Genomic DNA, 25,684 nt, shown 5'->3' with positions numbered 1-25,684 from the left:
GATGGGTGCAAAGCGCGGGATTAATCCCCCTAAGGTCCTGAAGCGAGTAGCCAAGAACAGAACGATGCTTCTCTAACACGGTGAGAAGACGTTGAGTCTCGTCTTCAGAGATTTTGTCACTGATTATGACAGGGGCTTCTCTGTCATTGTGTAGGAAGGCATATCGTAGGCCTGGAGGTAGAGGTTTAAGCTCAAGCGGAGGTCGAGGTGACGGTTCCATGATTGGCAGGTCGAGAGTCTCACCGGGATCTGCTTCTTCCTTGATGAAGTCGGGGACCTAATCTTCCAGAAGGGCCTCGGGAGACTCATGAGGAGGAACTGCAGTAACCTCTTCCACTGACTCAATTTCTGGGAGAGGGTCGGTCAAGGTGATCCTTGCCCGCGAAAATAGAATTGAGAATTCATTCTCTCCCAGTGTTATTTTGAGGCTACCTAATCGGGGTGTGTTGATGAGAAGTTTCTCAATGGGCAGCCCGATTAGGATATCAAAGTCTTGGATTTCAAAGACGTGGAAATCCAAGATCGCCTCCCTGTCTTCAAAGCAGACAGGCACATCTTGCACAATCCCAAATCCTTCGATCATATTTCCATTCGGATGCTTGAAGAATTTGTTTGTCGGGGTCACTGCCTTATCACTTAAATAAGCGAATGCAAAAGACTCAGAGACGAGGTTGACCCCGACAGTTGGACTGTAGAGAATACCGACATCGTTCCCTTCCAGATGGCAAGGAATGATTCGGGAGCGGTATTTATCCGAATTACTTCGGATGAAAGCTCTGCCTCCCTTAGCCATTCGTCGCTCATTATGGATGTCAACTCCCGGACAGTTTCTCGCAGGAACCCAAGTTCCATAGGATCGGGAGGTAACAACGGAACAGGTGGTTTCCTCTTGCTAAAATAGTTCAGGGTATTGCCGTAGTCTTCGTCAAAACCTTCCCTGAACATAATTGCGGCACAATCCGGAGTCTGAATTTCTTCATTCTCGACAGACGGTGCTCAGGAACCTTCTCATCAATCGAGCTAGCAGAAGTAGATGGTTCAGCAAGTGGCTCGATCGTTAGAGGCTCCTCTATCTTGGACACGGATGCCTCCGGTTCATCCAAGGACACCAAGCAAATGATAGGCCAGGATAGAGAGGATTTACTAGTGAGAAACAGTGTCTAGGGAAAGCTTAACTTTAATCCTAACACAGTACTTCAGGCACTGGCAACCCGCTGTTCCTAGATGTCGCTCTACTACGTACTCGGACAGGGAGGACTTCAGTGATCTCGAGGGTTGTCACCACCTCTACACCCACCTCAACGTATTGTGGGCCACGCAGCAATTACTGGATAACAATTACCTAAACACCACGTCTAAGCAATTACTATCTACTTTAGTGTTTATAACTCACCAAATCAATCACTATATTTTAGTTGGTTATAGTGAACAATAATCCCGTATGCTATTTACGAACTAACCAAGAGATAATTCTCACAAGATAAATCTAAATTACTCAAGAAAAATATTATATTGAATTCAGAGTAATAAACATAATAAAAGAAATAGGAGAAGATTACCGACAACTCCGGAATTCTTCCGACTCTTTCTACTCTACTCTCTTCCTATTCTAGTATACAATATAGTAAAATAGAGCTTCTTATAGTTTAGCTCAAGCTTGAAAGTGTGTGTTGAAGTGAGTGAGATGATGTCCTTATATAGGGGTAGGTATGATGGTTGGCGAAGGGGAAATGTCCGAACTGCCCCGCAACCGTCATTGGAAGAGCATCTGGAGCGTCCACGCCAAACCCCAGGATCAACGGTGATCAGGGGGGTTCGGCCGAACCTGGGCTGGGCCCTCCTGGCCTGGCCTTCAGTCGGTGGACTCCTTGGGCTCTCCTCTGTTCATTTCTCGGAGTTTTGGGTTGATTCACTGATGTTTTGATGAAGTTCACAACCCCTCCTTGTATGGATGCATAATTCTCCTCACTTTAGTCTGATTTTCCTCCCAACACCGGGGTTTATCATCTGCATACAAATATACACCAACACTTGTGGAATATATGAGATTAAGCACCTATCACTATGTTGGATGTTTTATTATCTGATCTTTATGCGGATGTTGGCGGTATAGAATCGACATTTAACACCCGCCAACAGCCTTGCCAAATTATCCTTAGTTAACACAACCCCTTTTAAACAAGTACCACATGAAAATTTTAATCTTAAGTGGCAACTTAAGCTTCCAAATACATTTATTTCTCTCAATATAGCCATTATTAATTAAAGCTAGGTACATAGACCTCACTGAGAACCAGCCATTCTTAGGCCATTATTTTGAAAAGATGGATGTTTGCTCTTAAACTCCTCTTTCCAATCTCTCCTAAAACTTCTACGTAGACCATCCAAATATCTTACTTAACAATCCACCCCTCAAACTCACGTTCCATCTAACAATTCTCCTCGAGCGGTTATTTAGTTTTATACCATTTTTAATCCTATTAATAATTGACACATCCAAATTTATTGTCGCTCATTTGATTTTGTAGCTACAAATTTGGCAAATGCCAAATTTTTCTGTGGCTTCATTAAGGTTAGCACTAGCCTAGCCCAAACAATTTAGTACCAATTTGATACTTCCAATTTTTTTCATTAGTGACATGGTTCAAATCTTAACATCCACTAATATGCCACTAGACATGTGTTGGTTGGAAGGGGGGGGGCATTTACGGATATGTGAGAGTGTGGTGTTAGGCCATTACCAATCTAAGACACTGCACCTAGTTTTCATAAACTCCACATCGTCAAGAAACTAGTACTAGAACACTACTCTTCCAATGCAAACACCACTACTCCATACTTAAATTTAATGCTACTTATCTTACATGATATCTTGGATGTTGGGTAGAAACCAAGTCTCATGCAAGATATGGTTTCCTTCTCTTTTCTCATTTATTCACTTGCCACATCATTTTTCATCGTAGATGACAGTTTATTTAATACTATGGACACAATTCTAGTCATTGGGTTGGGAATGGTCTTATATGTTGTGTAGTGGTGTGTGGACGTGTGCGTCTGCCGTCTAATGGGATAAAATAGCCTCCCAAATCAAGAAAGCCCTAAGGCTCGGTTTAGATAATGGGTTAGGAGGGGTGGGATTGGGACAAAGATATGAGTGGAGGGTTGAGATGAAATGAGATATGAAGAATGAATAAGTTATCCTCTTAGAAGGTGGGATAAGATTTCCCCAACCCATTTTCTGTAGGATACAAAAGACGGCCCAGCAAGTAGTAACCAGCAGCCAAGCCCAACTCTCTTCGTCCCCCTAAACCCCCACACATGGCGCTTTGCCTCCGCCGCGCCGCCGCCGCCGCCGTCGGAGAGGCGCTCCGCCGCGGCGCTTCGACGGCGCCGTGGAGGCGGGCGGCCTCGGCGTCGTACCACCACACGATCCAGGCGTTGCCGCGGGAGACGGCCGGCCCGCGCGCGGCGGCGCGGGAGCGCCGCAGCGGCCGCGTCCCGGCCGTGCTACTCGCCCTCGCCGGCGCCGGCCCCGGGGAGGGGGTGGCCCACCGGAAGCTCCTCACCGCCGACAGGAAGCAGCTCGGGGAGATTCTGAAGCAGTCCCCCTACTTCCTCTCCACCCCCGTCCGCCTCCAGGTCCGCGCCGGCGAGCGATCCACCGCCGTCGTGCACTCCGGCACTGTCCTCCCTATCAAGGTCTTCGCCCCTCTCCATTCCTGTCCTTTCCACCCACCAAAAAATATCTCGTTCATTCGTTCTTGCGCATCGAGGAAATCTTTTCGTATTTCAGCTCAGTTGGCGTTGGCCGTGTGGATTCGTTTGCTCACCCTGTGTACGAAATGCGCATTATTAGTGTAGTTTCTCCTGGCAAATTGCTGGCTGTTAGGTTATTTGTTACTAGTGTTAGCGACTTCCTAGTATTTTGTAGTGCTTACTTTGGAGAAATTGCTCAGATATGTAGCAGTCCTTATAGTTTAGGAGTGCAGAGAACCAATCCTTCTTTTTATATGATTGTTTACTGTTCTTGAGCAGTTTTATCCTGAGAAAGCTGGGGGAACCACTGGTGTGGTTTCGCAACTATATATGCGAGAGTGCTAGAAGAAATTGGTCAGATATGTTGTGCGTCAGGACCGGGTCTGCACTATCTTGCATAAAATGGATTGTGGTTGATGTGGATGCTCTTGTGTTTTGCAGGTGCATAGAGACGAAACAACAGGAAATATATTGAACTTGGTGCTGGTGGAGGCAGATGAAGGAACAATGCTGAAGGTGAACTTGCCTGTAGAGTTCAAGGGGGAGGACGTCTGCCCTGGGTTGAAGAAAGGTATAGGTTTTCTTTTTATTTGGCAAAATCCCTGTGCTATATACAAGATGATAGCTTATGTTTTTATGGAATCTCAACATAGAAATGTGCATTGCATGATGCTTAACACTTGGCACGAAACTCTGCCCTTCTGTAACTAGGCCCAGTTTTATTTAGATCATTGAGTGGATTATTGCCACGGATTATCTCCTTGATTATAGGGATAATTTAAATATTTTACGAAATAAACTTAACAAATAGTTTAAAGTAAGCGGTCTAAGGCTCTAAGCAATGCAGTTGAAGAAAGTTTTTTTTTAAAGAAAACATATTTTTTGAAGCGTGGAACAAATAATCTGTTTCAATAATCCAGTGAATAAGCTGAAAAGTACAGGCCAGATAGTAGATACCCAAATGCCACGGCTAAGGATCAATAGATCCAGGTTACCCTATTTTTTGTGATTCCATGTAAACTATCGAATTTGAATAGCTTTATTCTACGAGTCTATGTATGCACATTTGTTTGAAATTGTGTCAGAACTCAACAGTGACATGAAAAGTTATACCACAGATTGAAAAATGTGTTAGCTTGCTTATCGATATTTATGAAGAAAAATGAAGAACGGAGTTGTTGCCAGTGCTGGACCCAGGATTGGCCCAAGAACTGAGCCGACCCATTATACCTTGTTCTGTGTGTCTCGCATGGTGAAAAATGCACATCATGATGAACATTGAATCCTAGGCCTCGGGCCATGGCCCAGGAGGCCTGAGGCCTGGGCCTGCCCTTGGTTGTCGGCATGGTTTGCTTATCGTGTCAACCCATGGGATTGGCAAGTTTGTAGTATGGGCGCATTAGTTGGATGCATGTAAGCACATTGTGCTCAAAGTTGATATTGGAGCCTGGATGGGGATAAAAAAATAATGAGGTGCTCTTGCACATGAGCCCATAATTGAGTGGTAGCAAACATGGGATTTTTGCCAAGCAGATGTGCTGAGTTGCTGACCTTGTGTAAGTGGTCACTTGGAAAATAGCTTGTTTGTTGGAGGTTCTAAGCGTAAGCAGTGAGATTCCCACATCTATTTGTCTTATATCAAGGTTTAGTACCACAAAAGTAGCTAACATTTTTGAAAGCCAATATACAAATCAGGAGTTTAATGGGCTTTGTTGAGCCCTCCATTACCAGGCAAAGCTCAGATTCCTCTATTTAACAGAATAAAAAAAATGACTTTCTTATTGTCTGAAGATGTGCATTCCATTGTGAATTCCTCAATTCAGATTAGTGAATAACATGGTGCAATTTACTTTATTTCTTTTTGTTTCCTAATCTGAAGTTCTGTTAAGATGTTGGACTTGTAGGGACCAAATTACTCTTGGTGTTGTGTGTAGGTAGATTTCTTTTAAGATATTTATTTTGTCTCGAATGCACGTTCCTAGTAACTGTTCTATAAAAAAAAATATAATTCTATCAAGTGGAAAATTAATTACCCTTTCCAGTGAAATTGGCAAATATTATTTGTACTGTATTGCTGGCCTAAGTTTTGCAGAGGGGCATCAATTTTCTTATTTAAGATATAGGACTCTTGCCTTAATAATTCTGGATAGCTCCATGATTTGGCAAAATAAATGATGAACAGTATGAAATTTCCATTATGATGTATTACTATCCTATACGCATTCTAAGTATCTGTACACCAAGTCTGCTGCATTCTGGAAGTTAGTTTGTTTAATGCAAGTGGGCAGGTGGCACACATCTTCTCTATTATTTACTACCGCATCGACTGGGTTTGTGGTCCTTTTCTGCCACCTCCCATTGTTTATATCGAAGTCCTCGTGTAAGGAACGAGCCGTGACTTTGGTACTTCTGCAATGATAAATCGCAATCAATAGGTCCCGAATATGCTTACCATTTGTAAGGCCGGGTCGATTTATGAGGGGGACAACTTCCAACATTCAATTTCCACTGGCCTCAATGCCGGCTTCAATGAGCTTATCATCTCTTCTGGGCCACCTAAGCTAGCCTCTCAAAAACAAAAATGGAAATGGAATTTAAAACTTCAACAAAATGTAGTTTAATCTTTCAAAAACTCTGTTACAATGGTGCTCCTCGTTTGTGGAGCATGATATCTTAAGCTTGTAGCAGGTTTAAGATTATGCTTGGGAGTTGGGGGATCTTCCAAGAATGCCCTAAATTGTTTGAGTAGTTTTCAGGTAATCAAGTTAGCGCCAAACTGACGGTAGCTGAAGAGAACATGTGAGAAAGCACAAGTAGTCACTCTTAGCCAAGGGAGGACAAGTGGTTGGCACAGGAGTTCAAAATTTAACATGTACCCCTGTCCTTGCATTTACTTATTTGTTGGTATCTGAGTTATGGTTATGGTGCTATGCTATGTTATGCATCTAATTCTGGGGTTTATGATATTGGTAAAGGCTTTACCAGTGTTTTCGTGTACACCTGGCAAATCATGATCTTTACTGCTACCAGTCACGAAAAGGAGTCGTTTTCATTTCGCAGTCTTTGCAATGTGACATATACCATTTGCTATAAATTATACATTCCTGAAACCTGTTTATTTAAGATTTTGATATTTGTTTTCATGTGAAACATACATATATCAATTTCATATGGCCAATCCGAAGAGTTGCTAATATATTCTTGATCATAATTGTACTATTTGATTTCACGCTGAGCAGTGACATTTTAATGACTGCCTGATAAGAGTGCACACGTTGCACTTTAGATGGGAGTGACAACTCATCTACCTGCTTTACTTAGTCATATTTGGTGCTCTCTCAGTCTAGTTTTCTCAAGACACAATCGTGATGTATCTGATTTGCTGGTGTGATTCTGCCTTTACATGTGGAACTAGGACATCTGCTCTTTGCTTCGTCATTTTCTTTTAACTAGATACCATGATTTTGTGCCTATGGCACCACACAAACATGTGGATAATATATATAACTAGTCATACTGAAGTACTGCCTTCATCTCAAAATATAAGAACCTAGGACCGGAAGATTCGTAATACTAGGAAATGTCCCATCCGGTCCTAGGTTATATTTTGGGATGGATGCAGTATATACTATGGCATGTCACATTTTCAATATCTGTGGCAGTGTTTACCTCTTTATGTGGATTATCTAACTCTTGCTTTGCTATTCTTTGAAGTAATTTGTGTCTAATTGCTGAATTGTTGTCTTTGTATGCTTGACCTGACTATTGAATTCAATTGAAAAAAACAGGCGGCTTTTTGCAGAAAATAAGGACCAGCTTGGTGTATCTCTGCCCTGCTGAGCACATCCCTCCAAAAATTGAGGTGGACCTGGCAAATCTTGACATTGGAGATAGGGTATCAATGAATGACATCCCCGTCCATCCGTCGTTGAAGTTACTGAGTAAAAACGAGACCATGCCTGTCTGCAAGATCTTGGCCTCGAAACCAGTTGAGTAGAGGAATCCATGCAAATTTTTGGAGCTTGGTGACAATGTACCCGAGTTGGTACAGCAGCCCAGTAACTTCATCTCCCTATGTGCTTGCATTTGGTAGCTGTTTGCCAAGTCCCAATGTGGTAATAGGTTCAAACAAGTTATCATGTTCAGGACCAATCTTGGCTGTAATGTCACAAAATAACACCAGCTTTCTCAGTTTAACATACACAAGACATTTTGTCGATTCTTGGTTGTGGCCTGGGTGTATTGACACGCCGAGCTGATAATGTCGAACTTTAAACATACCATGCCCCATTCTTATTGTTAACCATTCCTACTGAGTTGTTGTCATGACTCATGATCATCACCAGCGTGTCCCATGTACTGAATACTGAATGCATGAACTGGAGTGGAAAGATCATAAGACCAGCAATTTCATGCATGGTGTCACTGAATCATGTGTGCATGTATTTTTTGTCCTGTACGGACAAAACTTTTCATATTTAACCCTTTCTTGGAATTTAATGGGCTGCGTTCTCGAGCTGTTTGCTCCAGTTTCATGGCCAGGCAGTGCCACAGTGACCGACCATCTGAACTCCTTTTCTGGCCTGGAATTTTGGACCATTGCATGATATGATCAAGATGAGATCATCTGCCGTCCTCTCGATATGGTAGCATCTGCAAATCTTTGCTACTGACGTTTTTTCTAGTCTTTTGAGGCAATATGCGTCCAAGATGACAAAACACTGCTTTGAATTGCAGCAGTGCACACAACACAAGCTATCTATCAGGATCGCTCTTGAACTCATTCTGCTCCGTTTCTTCTCCTATCATTGGCCGGCCTGGTCTAAGACCACAATGCAATACCTAACAGGGAAAAAAAAGAGAGACCAATCCAGGATGAACCAAAAAGTCATCTTCACTTGTCCTTTTGGATTAGTCCAACAACACATGATTGAAATGAAAAGCACTTAAATGTTCTTTGCTCACCAACAGCATGTGTTGTGGTTAAATGTAGGTGTATCTTTCGCAGTTTTGCAGAGAGGCCTCAAATTGCAAGGAGAAAATGGAGAATTGGAGATCAATCCAGGATGAACCAAAAAAAAAAAAATCTTCGCTTGTCCTTTTAGATTACTCCAACAACACATGATGAAATGAAAAGCACTTAAATGTTCTTTGCTCACCAACAGCGTGTATTATTGTGGTTAAATGTAGGTGTATCTCTTGCAATTTGCAGAGAGGCCTGAAATTGCAAGGAGACAATGGAGGAGGAAAGCAAGACAATTCCCAGTGCCTTTGGTGAACTGGATGGCCGTGGCAATAACTCCAAACCGATCCTAGGAACAACAACAACAACAAGAGACTAAATTGTTCAGAGGTCTCCGGTCCCCTACCATTGGCAATTGTTAGATACTCCTCTCTACCTCTATACAGCTGCGCCACCTCCATCCCATCCCATCTGCCTCTGCATTCAATTTTGCACCATGTACTTACCAAACAGTCATCCCTCCAAATTCACAAATCGCTACGCCTCCCCCAACATTCGGCGGCCGACACATGGGACCAGGGGCTCATATGTCGGCCACCGTTTACCGGGGGTAATTGTAATTTTAGCGGTGCCATGGTGCGTGTAGCATTATTCGTTGTATTTTGTACTAGTGGTATGTACTACTATGTACAGACAGACAAACAGGTGTATAAATTCAGGGCTGGTGCACAAGTTATTACTGCCTCGTTACATGTCCGGGCTGGGCAGCAAGCAATTCGGTGTAGCAATTTGTTCCCTCTCCCATGCAATGCTATACAATACAGATTGGCAATTCATAATGGCAGCAATGGCCAAATTGGCCACAGAAAATTGATTGGGTGATACTGCCGCAGTGCTGCTAGCTGCTATAACACTGTTACACTGGCCTTCTACTTCTTTCTGACCTGAGCTCTGAAAATCTGATAGAGCTTAGCATGCATATGGACAATACCACTATAATGTCTGGTCAAACGAGGCACCTACATTTTGCATCAAAAATGAAAAAGAAAACAGGCACCTACACCGTACATCTAGCATCAAAAAAGGAAAAAAAAAACAGGCACATACATCTAGTAAAGGGGCTCTCATGGCTTAGGATGGGGACAATTGCTTTTGATTAATTTAGCCCTCCTCTTGATTGCAAGTACACCAAAAGACCTTGGTTTGCATGCATTAATCCTAGATTAATCACAGCTTGCACGTACATACACATGCTAGGGGAGTTTAATTAATTAAAAAAAACTCTGTGCATACATGAGCAGAGACCTAGCTGACTAGTGAATGGTTGTGTGTGGGGATTATATAAACAATGGAACAAGACAAGAAATATTAAGAGGGTGGCCAGGTTGGGAAGAAGGGAAGTCAGCCCTAGTTGTTAGCAAAAATGTATTGATTTCACTACAGATCTAGTACAATAACATTGATGGTCAAAGGATCATCAGGCATCGGTTTTAATTATATTTATGGAAGTCCTGATGAAATATATATACCATGTAGTACCTAGATTCTGAGATATATATATATATATATATATATATATATATATATATATATATATATATATATATATATATATATATATATATAGGCAACATATCCTATGCACACATGCCCTCACGTGTACACACGTGCACACCAACTAAAAAATGTCACCAAAAAATCTAGAAAAAATCATACACATACTTTCAATTGTATTACACCTAGGGTTAAAATCTTAACGTCAAATTCATTATATTTTAGCCGTAACAAAAAAAAACAAAAAATCTGACAGTTTTAAGGTTGCAATTTTGTCAGAATTTTATCTTTTTTGTTATTCTCTATGTAGAATGAATTTGAAGATGCGACTTTGCACGTAGATGTAATACTATTGAAAGTACATGTATGAATTTTCCTAGAATTTTTTGTGATAATTTTTAGTTGGTGTACATGGTGTGTACATGCGAGGGCCTGTGTACATAGGATACGCTACCACATATATATATATATATATATATATATATATATATATATATATATATATATATAATATACTAGCTAGTTGCTTTTCTTTTCGTTTGGTTAACTGCACCCATTCTAGGGTGGGTTATTCCACCAATTGTGGTACCAGAGCTAAAATCAAAGGGACAGTTCCTTCGTTCACATTTGGACATTGGCAGTCCCACCAAATACATATTGATTTGTATTACTTAAAAAAAACTAATAATACTATGTTATGAAAGTACTTGCTGTAACACATGATCAACTTGTTTGATATTTATACATCCAATCTAAATATTTTAGTAGAAATACATAGTATTGAAAATTCAACTTGAAAGACATGTCCAAAAGAACATGTTTTTATAACCGTTTAATAAGAGCCACTTATTAATTGCAACATAATTTATGTACCAGCGTGGCAAGCCATGCGTCGGTCTCTGTATGTGATAAGTGTGAAGACGTTTGACAAAAAATCGTGTCATGACAGTATGACACGAGCTACAGAGCTAATCAAGAAACTACGGTAAAGCTTTCGTGCGTTTGGTATTTTGCTACACTCGTAAACTTTATTGTAGTTTCTTGATTAATTAGCTCTGTAGCACGTGTCATGATATAACTTTCGTCAAATGCTCTCACACTTATTACATACAGATAAACACGTGGCTTGTCACGTTGGTGTGCTTTAACACTTCATGATGGGTCAAAATCATATAGGGAAGTGCGAAAAAACAAGGAATCATAGTGATAATATGTGGATGTGGAAATTTAATCTTCCTGGCGGTTAGATGCCATAAAAACCTGCGTGGTGATGAACTATATAGAACCTAAACCTTATATACAATTTCTCAAGCTGTTTCCTAACATTACAGATATTGCAATAACAACTAAACTCTAATTTTCTGGATTTAATAGTTGGAGTAACACTTTTCAATAAGTTAACCCTATCTTGCGCAGCTAATAAATTTAAAGCTAGTACAAGATATACAGGAACTCCTTTTAAACACATCAATGGTAAATTATATGCAGGGAAATTACTGCGCTTTGATAGGAAATAATGTGTAAAATGGAGGACTACGAAACACAAGAATACAGGGATAGCCACGTATAGACAAACCATAGAAAAAAACACAAGAAAAATGAGGAGATATTAAACTCAGAAAAAAAAAACCCCATCAGGTTGGGGTTCTCCAAAATCCCTAGTTTTGGGGAGCCATTCGAAAGAGATTTCACACCATTCTAAAAGCCTCAATTTGTTCCAAAGGGTCAAATACAAAATCTTTCCATAGGATTCAAATCTTATGAAAAACCCTCCATAAATTGGATCATTGATGTTGAGTGGGTTCGAACCTAAATGAAAATCATTACGTTTTTGGCGGTTGAGTAGGGTCGTGAGCATCGGTGAGTGCATCACACTGTTGAGTTCCATGTGTGATGAAAGGGATAGGACCATGAGCAGATTGGATTGTGGCAATGCAAGGCATGGTACATATGCATGTGAGATTGTGAAGCTTGTGGAAGCATATGCTGGCCACCCTGAAATTTCAGAAAGCAAGATGAAATGGAAGCATGGCATTGCTTCCAATTGAATAGCATTTGGTTTGTCCTGCATTTCGAACAAAACAAACATGCATATCCGGACATTGTGATGATTTTTCAACAGCGTACCTATAGATGAATTAAGAGAGCTGTCAGGCTCCCAGGCAAAGCATGGTAATAACTTCATCGCCTGCTTCTTTTGTATCTTTCTGAAGAAAGGACACGTCTTAAGGATCATTGGCATGCATAACAACTGTGCTTATGCATGATCTCAAAAGGGCAGTAAAGTATTAATGATGAACCACCACGGGACTCGGATTTTTGTCTCTTTGCACAAATAAAAACGACTAGAATCCACTCATTATTAGTATATTTCAGACAAAATGAACTACTGGCTTTTATTTCTTTGTACACAAAAATATACTAGAGCAAATATAGCAAAGGAACAAATGCAACAGCAGGAAAATAAAAGGAAAAGAATCAGATCGAATGAGACTATATATATGTTCAGGAATCAATGCAGAAGTGACCAAAAGACTAGCTAGTACAGTAGTTAAAAAGGATCGATACTGCAGAAGAATCGAAGTATTTTTCTTTGTTTTTTTTTTTTGTTTTAACGCTTGCTGCTCCCTGTGTCCCAGCTGGTGACTGCCGGGTTATATCACTCTACTACCATTTGCCCCCCATTCTGATGAACAGAGACCTCCACTGTCTCACATTCTCACTCCTCTGTCTGTCTGCTGCCAGACTCTCTATACAATGTTGTGGGTTTTTTTTTTCCTATCACTACTTACTTGTGGCTACAAAGCTCCATGATGAGGGTCTGTCTTTGTTTCTGGCTGCATTTATTCGGCTCTCACTCTGGAGGGAAAAGCAACTCATGAAGGAGCCTGACAAAGCATAGTTCCAGGAGGATGATAAGTCAGTGAATCAAATTGATTGGGGGTTCAAAAGAGTTGCATAGTAATATCATATGCGTGATGCCAAGACTATGCATATGCCTATGTCAAAATCTCTGATATATGCAGCAGTGAGTCAGATGCGCATTGCTGCAGCTTCAAACCGGCCCCTACACAAACACACACACAAACACAGAAGAGAGAGAGAGAGAGAGAGAGATGCATATGCAATTATGAACATAGAAGTCCATATCAAATGACCATTGTGTTAGGTTACAGTTCTGAAAAAATTTAGTCTGTACTCTGGTTTTTGGACAGTAATTCAGTCAATGAATAAGAGAGATGACCAGCGTTTTTATTTAAAGAAATGCCACTGTTAATTTATTTTCTTGCTGACAGAAACCCATTAGTCTATGACAGACTGTAAAATATAGAAGCAGGCCACATGAATTGATCGGCAGACAAAAATATGTAAGTACCAGAAATGCAATTTCAGATCAGTTTTACACGTTTTGAACATGAGAGCATGCTGTCTAGTGCCTGTCAAATACTGACCTATACATATCGCTAGCTATCTATATACTGTTTTTAAGTTTTCTATACACACTATTCTAGAGTCAGATATTACAGTGAAAGACGAAAATTGCTACTATATATATGTACTGTTTTTAACTTTTGAAACAAACCAGCATGCACTGAGGAACTGACTCTTAAAATGTTATAGAAATTGCTATTTTTTCATTAAAAAAGCACAATGGCATAAATTTATAGTCTTATAGATAGAAGAATCGCCCCATTGGAAATAATGTGGTGCTAAAAAAATTCCAAAAGAAAATCTTCATGCAATCAGTGCAAGAAACAAAAACTTATTAGCTATACTTGTATAGCTGCTTCACTCAGATTTCTGAATATATGGAGTATATGGCATTAGCAGGAACTATAATCTAGCTCTTAACATACTAACATTCTAATTACACAGTGCTATATATGGTTCATATCGAACTCCAAAAACATGTTTTAGATATCTGGAATTCTGGATATTTTCACTGAACAACAATGATTTGGTAAACGAGAATGATGATTCTGTAAATTCCAGAAATATTGGCTTGTAGAATGGGGTCTAATCGTGCACCACATAAGGAGAATTTTCTACCTACACTGTTACATATATTTCCATCCCAAAATTTCTGTAATGTTGTGTATTTTAACTGGTCACCCATGAAAGTCATCAGAAAATAATTCAAGAATATACGTGCCAGTACTATTGGAGTTATCAAATATAATATAAATAGAAAACAATACTCCTACATCACACGCTCAAACAACTCGAACGGCATGCACATCCCATTTTCCATTTTTATACTTTAGTTTCACTCAAAAGATTTAAATAACTCAAAAGGGAGAAGAAAACGAGGCTATAAAAATTTAAAAAAACAACCAGAGAGAAGAAAACGAGGATTGAAAGTAACTAAAAAAAGAGAAAAAACCATCACCAACTATGTTGAAGTACTCCATAAACAATTCTTTAGCTAAGCTATTTCTTTATGCACTAATCAACAATGAATCAGCAATCAGTTTGCGCAATCAACAATGAGATTTACAAATCCAAACACAGATGGAATCAAGAATCAAGATAGGTGGCAGTGTCGGTGGTAACGAAAAATACCTTGAGAAAGATCACCACCTCGCTCGCCTTGAGAAGTCATGGATGCTTTCAGGGAGGCATGGGTGTCAGTTTGCTCGATATCATATGAGATGAGGGAAGACGAAAAGACTTGTGACCGATCGATGAAGGAATTAACAGCTGCAAAGAAACCGAAACGAACTAGATGGATCGAGAGGAAGGTGGATGGAATCATGGAACACCCACACGCACGCACGGCGACGGAGACGGGGCCGGGCGCGCGGCGGTCAGCCCGGCGGGGCGGCACCGCCGCTCCCCTCGTCGCTGCCTTCCGTGTGGTGGTGCCGGTGGTGGTGGTGGTGGTGGTGCTGCTGCGAGACCTCGTCGTGCGAGTGGCCGGATGACGGCTGCGGCGGGGACGGCTCCATGTGGTACGGGAGGGCCATTGCCGGCTCGGTCTGCACCGACGAGGGCGGCTGCTGGCGAAGGAGGAACGGGCCGCCGTCGAATGTGTCGGCGTTGAGCGACGACGACCCTGGCGCCTCGACCGCGACGGTGGCGCCGGCGTTGGCGTGGCCGGCCTGGCGCGCGCGCAGCATGTCCTGGTCCCGCGCGACCTCGACGAGGGCCATGTGCTGCGCGTTCACCATCTGCTGATGGTGATGGTGGTGGTGCGGGTGCGGGTGCGGGTGCGGGTGCTGCACCTGGAGGCCGGCCATCTGGTGCTGCACCACCTGGTGCGCGTAGCCGGCGGCGCCCATCCCAGCACCACCACCACCACCTTGGGCTTGGAGCTGCTGGTGGTGGTAGTCGGCGGGGGGGAGGTAGTGCGTGTGCGGCGCGGCGGCGGCGACGACGGGGGCGAAGGCGGTGGGGCCGATGTAGGCGGCGAGCTCCTTGCGCGCGTCGACGATCTGGTCGCGCACCTGCTTGATCCTGAGCTGGAGGATGGAGATGTAGGCGACGCAGCCGTAGACGGGGTCGCGGAGGCGCGCCTCGGCCTCGTACGCCAGCGAGTTCACGGCGTCCTCCCGCTGCTCCGGCTGCAGGTCGTTGAGCAGCTTCGTCACGTTGCTCGCGCCGAACACCTTGTGCACGTTGGCGAACTTGGCCGGCTGGTCCGGCGGGAAGTAGGGCGCGAACACGCACCCCTGCGTGCACTTCCGCCGCAGCAGCTTGCACGCCGCGCACGGCGAGCTCGACGACGACATCTCCGATCGATCTCTCCCAAGTCCCAACCGAATCGATGGCGAGGCAGAGCACCCGAATTTAAAGAGATCGAACGTCCTCCAACGAACCCTAACAACCTTCTATTATCTCCTACAAAACAAAACAAAAAACAGAAGAGAAAATTCGATTGAAACCACTTGAGATCAAATTTTCAAAACACTGCATGATCCTAACAGAAAAAAAATCAGAAATGGCGACGTGTACACATAGCCAAATCATCCGCTAGGGCAGCATCTAAAATCTAATCAGCGTCGTCAATGTCGTCGTCGTCGTCGGAGAGAGAGAGAGAGAGAGAGAGAGAGAGAGAATTAACGCATTAATTCAGCCATGTCCTGGAGACAACTACTCCTGGCGCACGACGACGACGGGTCGGGAGACGCGCGCGCGCGTACCTGCTGTGTTCCGAGGACTAGATGGCGGCGGCGGCGGCGAGCGGGGAGGATGAGGAGGGGATCAGATCCGGCTGGCCGTGGCGCGGATCTGGCCGGCGCCGGCCGCCGCCCGCAGTATACTCCCCTCCCTTGTCGGCGGCGAGCGAGGTCGTCGACGTCCGGCTGCCGCAGTATACTCCCCTCCCTTGTCGGCGGCGAGCGAGGTCGTCGACGTCCGGCTGCCGCTGCCGCTGCCGCCGCGCGCGCGCCGCGACAATGCTGCATCACAACAACAACGAAGACGAGGAGAGAAAGCACCCGCGATTAGGATCCACGCAACAATCGTCATCATCATTAGCAGATACACACACAACACGAGAACCCGAGCCACCACCAACAACAACAACGAGAAGAAAGAAACCCCAAGCCCAATCCGCTCCTCGGAACCCGAGCGCAATTTGCAAAAACAAAAAAAAGAAAACCGGAGAGAGAGAGACGACGAGTCGACGACGAATAAAATTTATGGGTTTAAATCCCATGGCGCTCGCGATCAGCGCCGCTACATAGGGAAGAGGAGAAAGCAATAGGGAATTTAGAAATGGGGGGAGATGCGATGCGATCGGAGGAGGAGGCGCACCTCGTCCGGCGCGTTGGATCTCGCCGATGGATTTGCGGCGGTTTGGGGGGGAGGAGGTCAGGAGGAGGAGGGAGACTCGCCTCCCCTTGCTGCTTGCTACTCAGATCCCAATGGGAAATCAGGAGAGAGAAAGAGAGAGAGAGAGAGAGAGAGGAGAGCGGAGCAACGGGAGGATGGAAGAAATAGTAGCGGGGGGCTCCCTTCCTCCTCCTTGTCGCGTGGATTGCCTCCGCAAAAAAAAAAAAAAAAAAAAAAAAAAAAAAAGAGGAAAAAAAACTACTAATCCTGGAAGGATCGGTGCATGGGTGGGAGAGAGATTTGTGACACTTAGACACGAACTCCCCTCCGTCTCATAAAAACAAATCTAAGATATGATATAGACATCTTCATAGTATTACACGAATATATCCAATTCGATATTGGTTTTCTATAGGACGTAGGGAGTATGGGGGAGGAGTTTCACGACCGTATAACGTCACACGGTTGCGTTCCGACAACCATGGAAGCGCAGTAACATATATACATAGGTACCCGGCCCACTATAAGGCACGCACGCGTATGTGTGTATACCTAGAAAATCATTAATTGTTAGTTTTGCGGTGGTGTTACGGGTGTATAGCTAGTTTTGTTTGTAGTAAGAATATTTTTGCTCGGATTTTAAGGGTGTGTTTAGTTGGCGAAAATAAAATTTTTGGGTGTCACATCGGATGTTTAACCGGATGTCGGAAGAGGTTTTCGAACATGAATGAAAAACCGAATTTCATAACTCGCCTAAAAACCGTGAGACGAATCTTTTGAGCCTAATTAAGCCGTCATTAGTATATATGGGTTGCTGCAGCACTTATGGCTAATCATATACTAATTAGGCTCAAAAGATTCGTCTTGCGATTTATATGCAAACTATACAATTAGTTTTTATTTTTATCTATATTTAATACTCAATGCATACGTCTAGATATTTGATGTGACGTTTTTGGGGGAAAAATTTGAGAACGCCTAAGTTTTAGAATTGAAACTTGTACTCATAATTGAATTATGAAGCTAATTATTTTTTTAATGGTGTGTAACAGGTGATCGACATTGAGGAGTTTATAATGACTTCATCGAAGATACAATGGACGCTTGTCAAATAATAATAATAATAATAATAATAATAATAATAATAATAATAATAATAATAATAATAAAATTTGAACTAAAAGGAGGGGGAACATAGTAATATGATTATGTCAGATTTGATTACTAATAGCAAGTTTTATAAGAGCCTCAGGAGTAGCGTGAAGATATATACCTTTGAATTTTTGATCCGGACTACCTTACTATTCTTGTGTTAAAAAAATATTTTTGATTCTTCGCAAAGAAAAACATTTTTTTTGATACGGGCTAATTAATTAGAGGTGAATAGAGTGATGATAGCCTGATAGGCGTTATGCCAACTTGGCAGGGTACAATACAAAGCTTGGGGATTCAGTTAAAGTGTTCTGTTTGTTTGCACAATACAGCAGTAACTGCAAGCCTATGTATGTCAACAAACCCATTGGCCAGCTGGAGCCCAACTGGAAAGGCATCCGCGATGTTCTATGGTAGATTATGTCCATACTGGTTTTTCTCACATATATAAGAAGAACCATATACATGCATAAGTGATTATATTTACATTAACCATTTGATATACTCCTTCGTTTTTTAATAGGGTTAATTTGATCCATGTTACTGTAAATATGGCAAATAAAAAATACTATTATTATTCATGTTATCTACTAGGTGTCACTGTAAATTTCTAAAATTAAAACCATGCCACTCTGTCATTTTTTCCGTTCTCCCCATCCTCCCTCCGTGAGGACGTGAGGCCACATGCTCGGTGACGACGTCGTGGTCGTCGTCGACAGCGGGCACAGCATTGCCGGCGAGACCCCGACAAGCCGCCCGCCGCAAAGTCCAGGATCTGCACCAGCGCCACGCTGGCTGCAACTGCGCGCGTACCGCATCAGGTCGGGGAACGGCGCCGCCATGGAGGAGGCCGACGTTGGGCCATGCTGCAGCGGATGGGGCACGGCGCCGGGAGACGAGGAAGTCATATATTGAGGCATCCAAAAGCTCCAAGAAACACAGCATCGGCGTGCGAGGAATCATCCATCCAAGACCAAGTTAGGTGAAGATGAGCTCGTCGCTAGCAAGAAGGCGTCGTCGTTCGTGGTGACGGCGAGCATGAGCGCGGTGGAGGCGCTCAAGGACCAGGCGCGGGGCTGCGCAGGTGGGACTCCGCCAAGCAGCAGGTCACCGGCATGCCGTCCCGGTGTCGCTGTCGTCGCAGACCGCTGGCAACGGCGTGCCGTCCGTCCTCCCCCGTCGGTGCCGCCGCCGCATGCGGCAGGGCCACCAGGCCAAAGAGGTCGGAGGAGAAGATGCAGAATGGGTATCACCTCGTCTGCTGGGGACCTAATTAAATCTTCAATTCGTGTAGTGCTTTCGTTTGCAATTAGTCCACGATCTCCTGATGGAGAATTGCTACGTGCAAACTACGGAGTAAAATCAAAAAGAAGACGTCGGAGCGGCACTACCGTGGCGTGCGGCGGCGGCCGTGAGTCCGCGCGCTCGATGCGGAGCTCGGCGACGAGGCGCAGGTCGCGGTCGGCGAGCACAGCGGCGTCGGCGTCGGCAGCATCAGGGTCGGCAGCGTCATCCGGGGCGGCGGAGGAGGATGGGGAGAGTAAGGGAAGACGGAAAGATTGACCGGAGGATGGAAAGAGTGACGGCGTGGCATGGTTTTAATTTTTTGAAATTTACAGGGCACCGAGCACATCACGTGAATAGTAGTGGTATATTTTTTATTTGCCATATTTGTATTAGTATGGATCAAATTAACCCTTTTAATATACGATGTTGTTGATTTTTTTATATCATTTGATCATTCGTCTTATTAAAAAAAAATTATGCAAATCTAACACTTAAAATTTATCAAGTGATAAATCAAACCACAAGAAAAGAAAATACACTTACTTAATTTTTTAATAAGACGAATGTTCAACCATGATGTAAAAAGTTAACGGTTAATATATTAAAAACAAAGATAGTATATATATACGTTTGGTTTTCATGAAGGTATATCGGTGTATATTTCACTTGGGGCCATTTGGTATGAAATATTTTGCCTCCAAGCTAACAAAAGCCATTTCTCTCTTTCTTTTGTTTTTCTTTTCGCTCATGATTCTGCTCGGGAATACTCCCTCCGTACTCCTCCGTACTCGTAAAGGAAGTCGTCCAAGTCGTTTTGGACAGCGACACGGTTTCCAAAATACAACTTTGACTTCTTGTTTTTTAAAAAATATTTATTGAAAAGTGATATAGGTATACTTTTACAAAAGTATTTTTCAAGACAAATCTATTCATATAATTTTTACATTATCAAACTCAACAACTTGAGAATTATTCGTTTGTCTAAAACGACTTCCTTTACAAGTACGGAGGGAGTAATGGTTTAGATGACTAATGTCTATATAATCTTTCCACATCATACATACATGATCTATACAGAACACATATACAATATATTACTTCCTCTATTTCACAATCTAAGTCATTCTAGCATTTCCCACATTTATATTGATATTAATGAATCTAGACAGATATATGTCTAGATTCATTAATATCAATATAAATGTGGGAAATGTTAGAATGACTGAGTATCTATTTAGTTGACTGTAATAAGATTTGAATATTAATGATTTGACTCTAGATAATTGTACGGTATTGATCACCGGGTGCTTCTAATACACGGGGCCTGTTTAATTCACAAAATGAAAAATTTTAGGTGTCACATCGGATGTTTGACCGGATGTCGGAAGGAGTTTTCGAATGTGAATGAAAAAACTAATTTCATAGCTTGCCTGGAAACCGCAAGACGAATCTGATTCGTCTCACGATTTCTCTCCTAACTGTGCAATTAGTTTTTTTTAATCTATATGTGTCGAAAGATTATATGTGTTAAAAGATTCGATGTGATGTTTTTAGAAAAAACTTCTCGGAACTAAACGGGGCCACAGTCGATCGCTGCACGCAATCGGCTCGCCCCCGGCCCTCGTTCGCCTATAGGCTGTAGCATGTGGGTCCATGCGAAGTAAAAATATAAAAAAAAGGAAAAGAAAATTATTCTAAAATAAAAAAAAATACTAATGAACCAGAAATATATTTCTGTTTTGCATTGACGCATTTTCAAGTGAATATCCACGTGCTTGGTTTTCTTTTTATTTTTTTATATAGTTTGTTTGTATTGGCTGATGACAGTCGTTACCCAACATGTCAGTAGTAGTTGCTTGTCAAATATTTTTTAAGTGGTTTTGGGTGACTTAAAATCCTAGTGTAAGTCAGAGCTTTATACATATAAATTTTATACACATGAACTTTTGACCTAGAAACTTTATGCGTATAAAAAGTTTCTATAGATGAATTTCAAACGAATTTAAAAAAATAAAAAAATGGGCCAAAAAAGGCCATGCAAGTAACCGGACAGAAAAGTTTATTCTACAATTTTGCACACATGCACGTCTTCGTCGGCAACAAAAGAAAAGGAAAAAAAAAGAGATGGACTAACTTGCCTCCATCAAAACCGGTAACAGTAAAAAAGGAAAAAGAGGAAACAACAAAATTCGAAGCGATTTCTAAACATAAAAGCGGTTAAAAAAAAGAAAGAGAAAATGATCGCGGGTGCACGAGCCTAGGCTAGAAAGAGAAAGAAAACCAATTGCTCTGCCAAGCTAGATCACAGCGAACAATCGCACATTAGCAATTTCTTATTAGACCATTATTAATTAAATCATCTTTTTTTTCTCCTTTTCTTCCACCACATAAAAATCTTACGTGGCATCTTCTTTTAGAAATTGACGTCACATCATCGTTGTTTATACCCTCAATTAATTCGAATAATTAGTACTCCCTTTGTACTCGTAAAGCAAGTCGTTTTGGGCAGCGACATGGTCTCAAAAACATAACTTTGACTTCTTATTTCTATAAAAATATTTATTGAAAAGTGATATATGTATACTTTTACGAAAGTATTTTATTTTTATAGAAAAATGATATATGTATACTTTTATGAAAGTATTTTTCAAGAAAAATATATTCATATAATTTTTACATTTTCAAACTCAACAACTTGAGAGTTATTCATGATTTATATTTCCAAGGTTTGACTTAAACATTGTCCTAAATGATTTTCTTTACGAGTACGGAGGGAGTACGGTATTCGCATTAAGTAGTACAATTTTTTTAATGTATAAGGGCAACCACAATGTGGCCACAATAATCATAGGCATCCTCAATGTGCAAAGGTCATACCTTAAGGTGGGTCCAACACACATAGTTGCTTCATAGATAGAAACAAGCCACTCTTAAGGTGGACATCTCCAATGTACATGTAAGAATAACCTTAAACGGTAAGTTAATATTTGTACTCCATTTTTATGCCTTCTAAGATGAGCTATCACCATAAAATGAATCCCACAAGAAGAAAAAAACACCCAAATAGGAAGCCCTCCGCAGGTTAGCCCCAATCTTCCATAAGCATTCAGACATGCAAAAATGAATATGGTAGAAACTAGAAAGTAGTGAGACAAAGACACATGACTTCCTAGGATACACCTTCGGTGGGATGCCATGCAAGGAAGCTCCACATAGGTCCATCCAAGGAATCCTAGAAAATGTTGTCGTATGGAGAGTCCCACCAGAGTGGAGAGAGTCGCCTCAACAAAGCCACTAAAGGGAACACTATGTCTAAAATTGTTGTCATTATCGGTCTGATAAACCCTAAGCTAGACTTTCACCTACAATCTGCATGCCTGCCTCCCCATCACCACACCACATCCAACCATCATCAACATGTAGACATGGTTACACTGACGCCCTCCACCGGTTAGCCTCAATCTTCCATCGCTTGCAAGTGTTGCATGACTATGCCATCATCATCATGGGACTCTACCGCAAGTCATTGCAATCGTTTACCACCCCTAATCCTCCGGGAAAAACGTTGCGCCAACACCCGCCCGCCCGCTATCAGTACCACAGCGAGCCACTATCGGATCTGGTCTTGGAGGGCTGGACTCAGCCATCCCCGTTGATGTCGGCCGCAGCCATAAACTTGCAACTACCATCGTGCCCACGATTCTATATTTGTTCTTGTGTATCTTGCTGTGGTTGTGCCTCCCTTCGACCACCGTCAAGAGCCAACCACTGTTGTGGACAAACCGTCGTCACCATCCTCACTACATACCCGCTCCTAGTTGCTCGCTAGATTGCCCCACCACCATTGTCCCTACTACTTGCAAGGCAGTGGCTGGTCTAGCGGGATGGAGGCAGGGAAGGAGCCCTAGGGGTGGGAGGAAGGCGGTGCTTGGGTTTTCGGAGCCTGTTGGCTTGGACAACATGGGGGCGACAAAAAAAAAATACATATTGTAATATAAATGTAACATTTATAATAGCTTGATGTGCTACGTTTTGTGTTGCACACTACCAATATTAGCATCGTCTTCCTCCCACTACCTCGACTATGGTGACCATCGACTAGCTGTGAGACTACAGACATTACTACCTACCTTGTCATTGCCAACAACTATAATTTCTATTTGAAAACACATAAACATTTTTACTAATCAAGTTATAGAGTTTATCTGATTAAACCCCAATGCATCACTGAAAGATAAGAACTGAGAGCAAAGAACCATCCTTATCGAAACGAGGGTTAATTGAACTAAAGAAGAATCCTTCCTAATGAAACCAAACAACGTAAAGGGGCAAAATGTCAAGGTATCACAGCATTGTCGTGACGACTGCATCCTTGGGCTTCCTTTGACATACACTCCGCTTGACAGACCGGTAATCCTCTTCGTCCGCCTCCACAGAAATGACACAAATTAGCGAAGGTTTGTTTCTGAGCCATAGATTTCGGTGTGTGCTTCGCCGGACTAAGCAAAGGATTTCCACGGAGTTCACCATTGAATCTAATGAGACTTGGCTTGAATCCTGTCAACCAATATTGCATAGGTGGTTAGAGATCAACTCGAATGACAAACCTTGCATGGTTACTGCTACTAGGGAAAAAAAGGGAAGACTATTCCGAAATCTAGCCAACCTTAGACACAAGAGAGAGTTTGGATGATGGCGAAAGAACCGTTGTCTTGCTGAATCGACGAAGGAGGTTGAGGGAGAGTTGACATGCAAATCATGTCTGCTAGATTCTGGCCACCATGATTCAATTTGTTTACATAGATATGTCATCCATCCCACTCGAGACTTACCACCACTGCTGCACAAACCCTTTCTAGCCCCGGTTTGCAACCCCCTTAGTCCCGGGTAGCAAACCGGGGCTATGAATCCGGGACTAAAATTGATCTTTAGTCCCGGTTGGTTACCAATTGGGACTAAAGATAGCTAAGCCACGTGCCCGGCTGCACCATCATTAGGGACTAAAGATATTTTTTCTTTTTCTTTTTCATTGTTTTTTTCTGCTTGAATATTGATTTCAAACCGAACTCAACAATAATAAAATCAGCCTCATTCACAAAATCATCCACAAATTCAACAACAAAATCATCCACATTCACATCACAAAATCATCCACAAATTTATATCATAAAATCATTCACAAAAACATCTAAAATTCATCTCCAAATTTACAATACAAAATCATCACAAAATCAACACAGATATTTACAACACAAAATCCTCCGCGACGGTCGTGCCCTGTCGCCCTTCGCAGCCTCGGCCGCCGCCCTCTGCAATGGCCCCACCGCCGCCCTCCGCGACAGCCGCGCTGGGTGCTGCCGCCGGTCGCCGCATCCCACGGAGGGGAGGGCGTCGCAGCCCACGACCCGCCGCCCACTGCCGCCTGTCGCAGCCCGCCACCCACCGGCCGCAGCCGTCGGAGAGGGGGGAGGGGAGGGGAGAGAGGAGAGAGGAGAGTGGAGGGCCTGGAAGAGGAGGGGGAGGATGCGTAGGAGAGGGAGGAGGAGAAGAAGAAGATAAGGATGAGCAAGAAGATAAGGTTGAGGGAGAGAATGAGAGAGATTTTTTTTTTGCTCTCGACCCGTGCGCAATTGTATCTCTCCCTCCCATATGCGATTTTTCCTCTTGCCCTCCTGCGCGCGCTTTTTAATGTTTAGTCCCAGTTGATATAAACAACTGAGACTAAAGTATTGATCTTTAGTCCCGGTTGTTGACACCAATTGAGACTAAAGATAATAGGGTGTCTGCCACGGCTTGATAATGAATGAACCGGGACTAAAGATCATCTAGTCCCATTGGAGTTTTAAACCAGGACGAAAAATGATGTTTAGTTCGGATTCCTATTCAAACCGAGACTAATGTGATTTTTGGTCAACACAGCAAAGATGGTTTCTACAGTAGTGCACTGCCCCCAAGACTACCAAAGGGGAGGAGAGTCTCCCAATGGATTCCATGCAACAATATGACAGCAACTATAATTGCCTATCTCCTGCTATAATTTGATGTCCCAATGTTGATTATGAAATAATATTATAGTATAGTATGAACTATTATCCCTAGGGACTAGGGATATGTTGTGATATTATATAATTTGGTATTTAATTAATTGGTTTGAACTCAAAAGTACTTTGTACGTTGTATATACAACCATTGGGC

At 42.6% G+C, this 25,684-nt stretch overlaps 2 protein-coding genes and 1 pseudogene across 2 annotated transcripts; 2 read left to right on the top strand and 1 right to left on the bottom strand.

Moving 5' to 3' along the window:
- Positions 1-3,285: 3,285 nt before the first annotated feature.
- On the top strand, positions 3,286-8,062 carry LOC127768589 (uncharacterized). The gene is made up of 3 exons (XM_052294194.1): positions 3,286-3,699; positions 4,198-4,327; positions 7,545-8,062. The coding sequence occupies exons 1-3, from the start codon at positions 3,319-3,321 to the stop codon at positions 7,751-7,753; spliced, it is 720 nt and encodes a 239-aa protein (XP_052150154.1). The 5' UTR covers positions 3,286-3,318; the 3' UTR covers positions 7,754-8,062.
- A 4,499-nt stretch (positions 8,063-12,561) lies between these two features.
- Positions 12,562-17,194, bottom strand: LOC127765775 (LOB domain-containing protein 36-like). The gene is made up of 4 exons (XM_052290730.1): positions 17,033-17,194; positions 16,417-16,674; positions 14,837-16,114; positions 12,562-13,161 (listed from the first exon to the last, which is right to left on the bottom strand). Exon 3 carries the CDS (start codon positions 16,003-16,005, stop codon positions 15,082-15,084), a length of 924 nt encoding a protein of 307 aa, XP_052146690.1. The 5' UTR covers positions 16,006-16,114; positions 16,417-16,674; positions 17,033-17,194; the 3' UTR covers positions 12,562-13,161; positions 14,837-15,081.
- A 1,692-nt stretch (positions 17,195-18,886) lies between these two features.
- On the top strand, positions 18,887-19,479 carry LOC127766337 (uncharacterized; annotated as a pseudogene).
- The last annotated feature ends 6,205 nt before the right edge of the window (positions 19,480-25,684 follow it).

This window comes from Oryza glaberrima, chromosome 3, assembly GCF_000147395.1.
Source record: "Oryza glaberrima chromosome 3, OglaRS2, whole genome shotgun sequence".
Taxonomy (NCBI): Eukaryota; Viridiplantae; Streptophyta; class Magnoliopsida; order Poales; family Poaceae; genus Oryza; species Oryza glaberrima.
Note: the sequence above shows the minus strand (reverse complement) of the source record. Positions and strands in the feature narration are given on the sequence as shown.

What these genes read in the sequence shown, in the direction of transcription:
- LOC127768589 (XM_052294194.1), top strand. Translation starts at nt 3,319, where the DNA reads ATGGCGCTTTGCCTCCGCCGCGCCGCCGCCGCCGCCGTCGGAGAGGCG. An exon ending in GCACTGTCCTCCCTATCAAG is followed by an intron (nt 3,700 to 4,197) that starts GTCTTCGCCCCT and finishes TGTGTTTTGCAG; the next exon opens with GTGCATAGAGACGAAACAAC. An exon ending in CTGCCCTGGGTTGAAGAAAG is followed by an intron (nt 4,328 to 7,544) that starts GTATAGGTTTTC and finishes TGAAAAAAACAG; the next exon opens with GCGGCTTTTTGCAGAAAATA.
- LOC127765775 (XM_052290730.1), bottom strand. Translation starts at nt 16,005, where the DNA reads ATGTCGTCGTCGAGCTCGCCGTGCGCGGCGTGCAAGCTGCTGCGGCGG.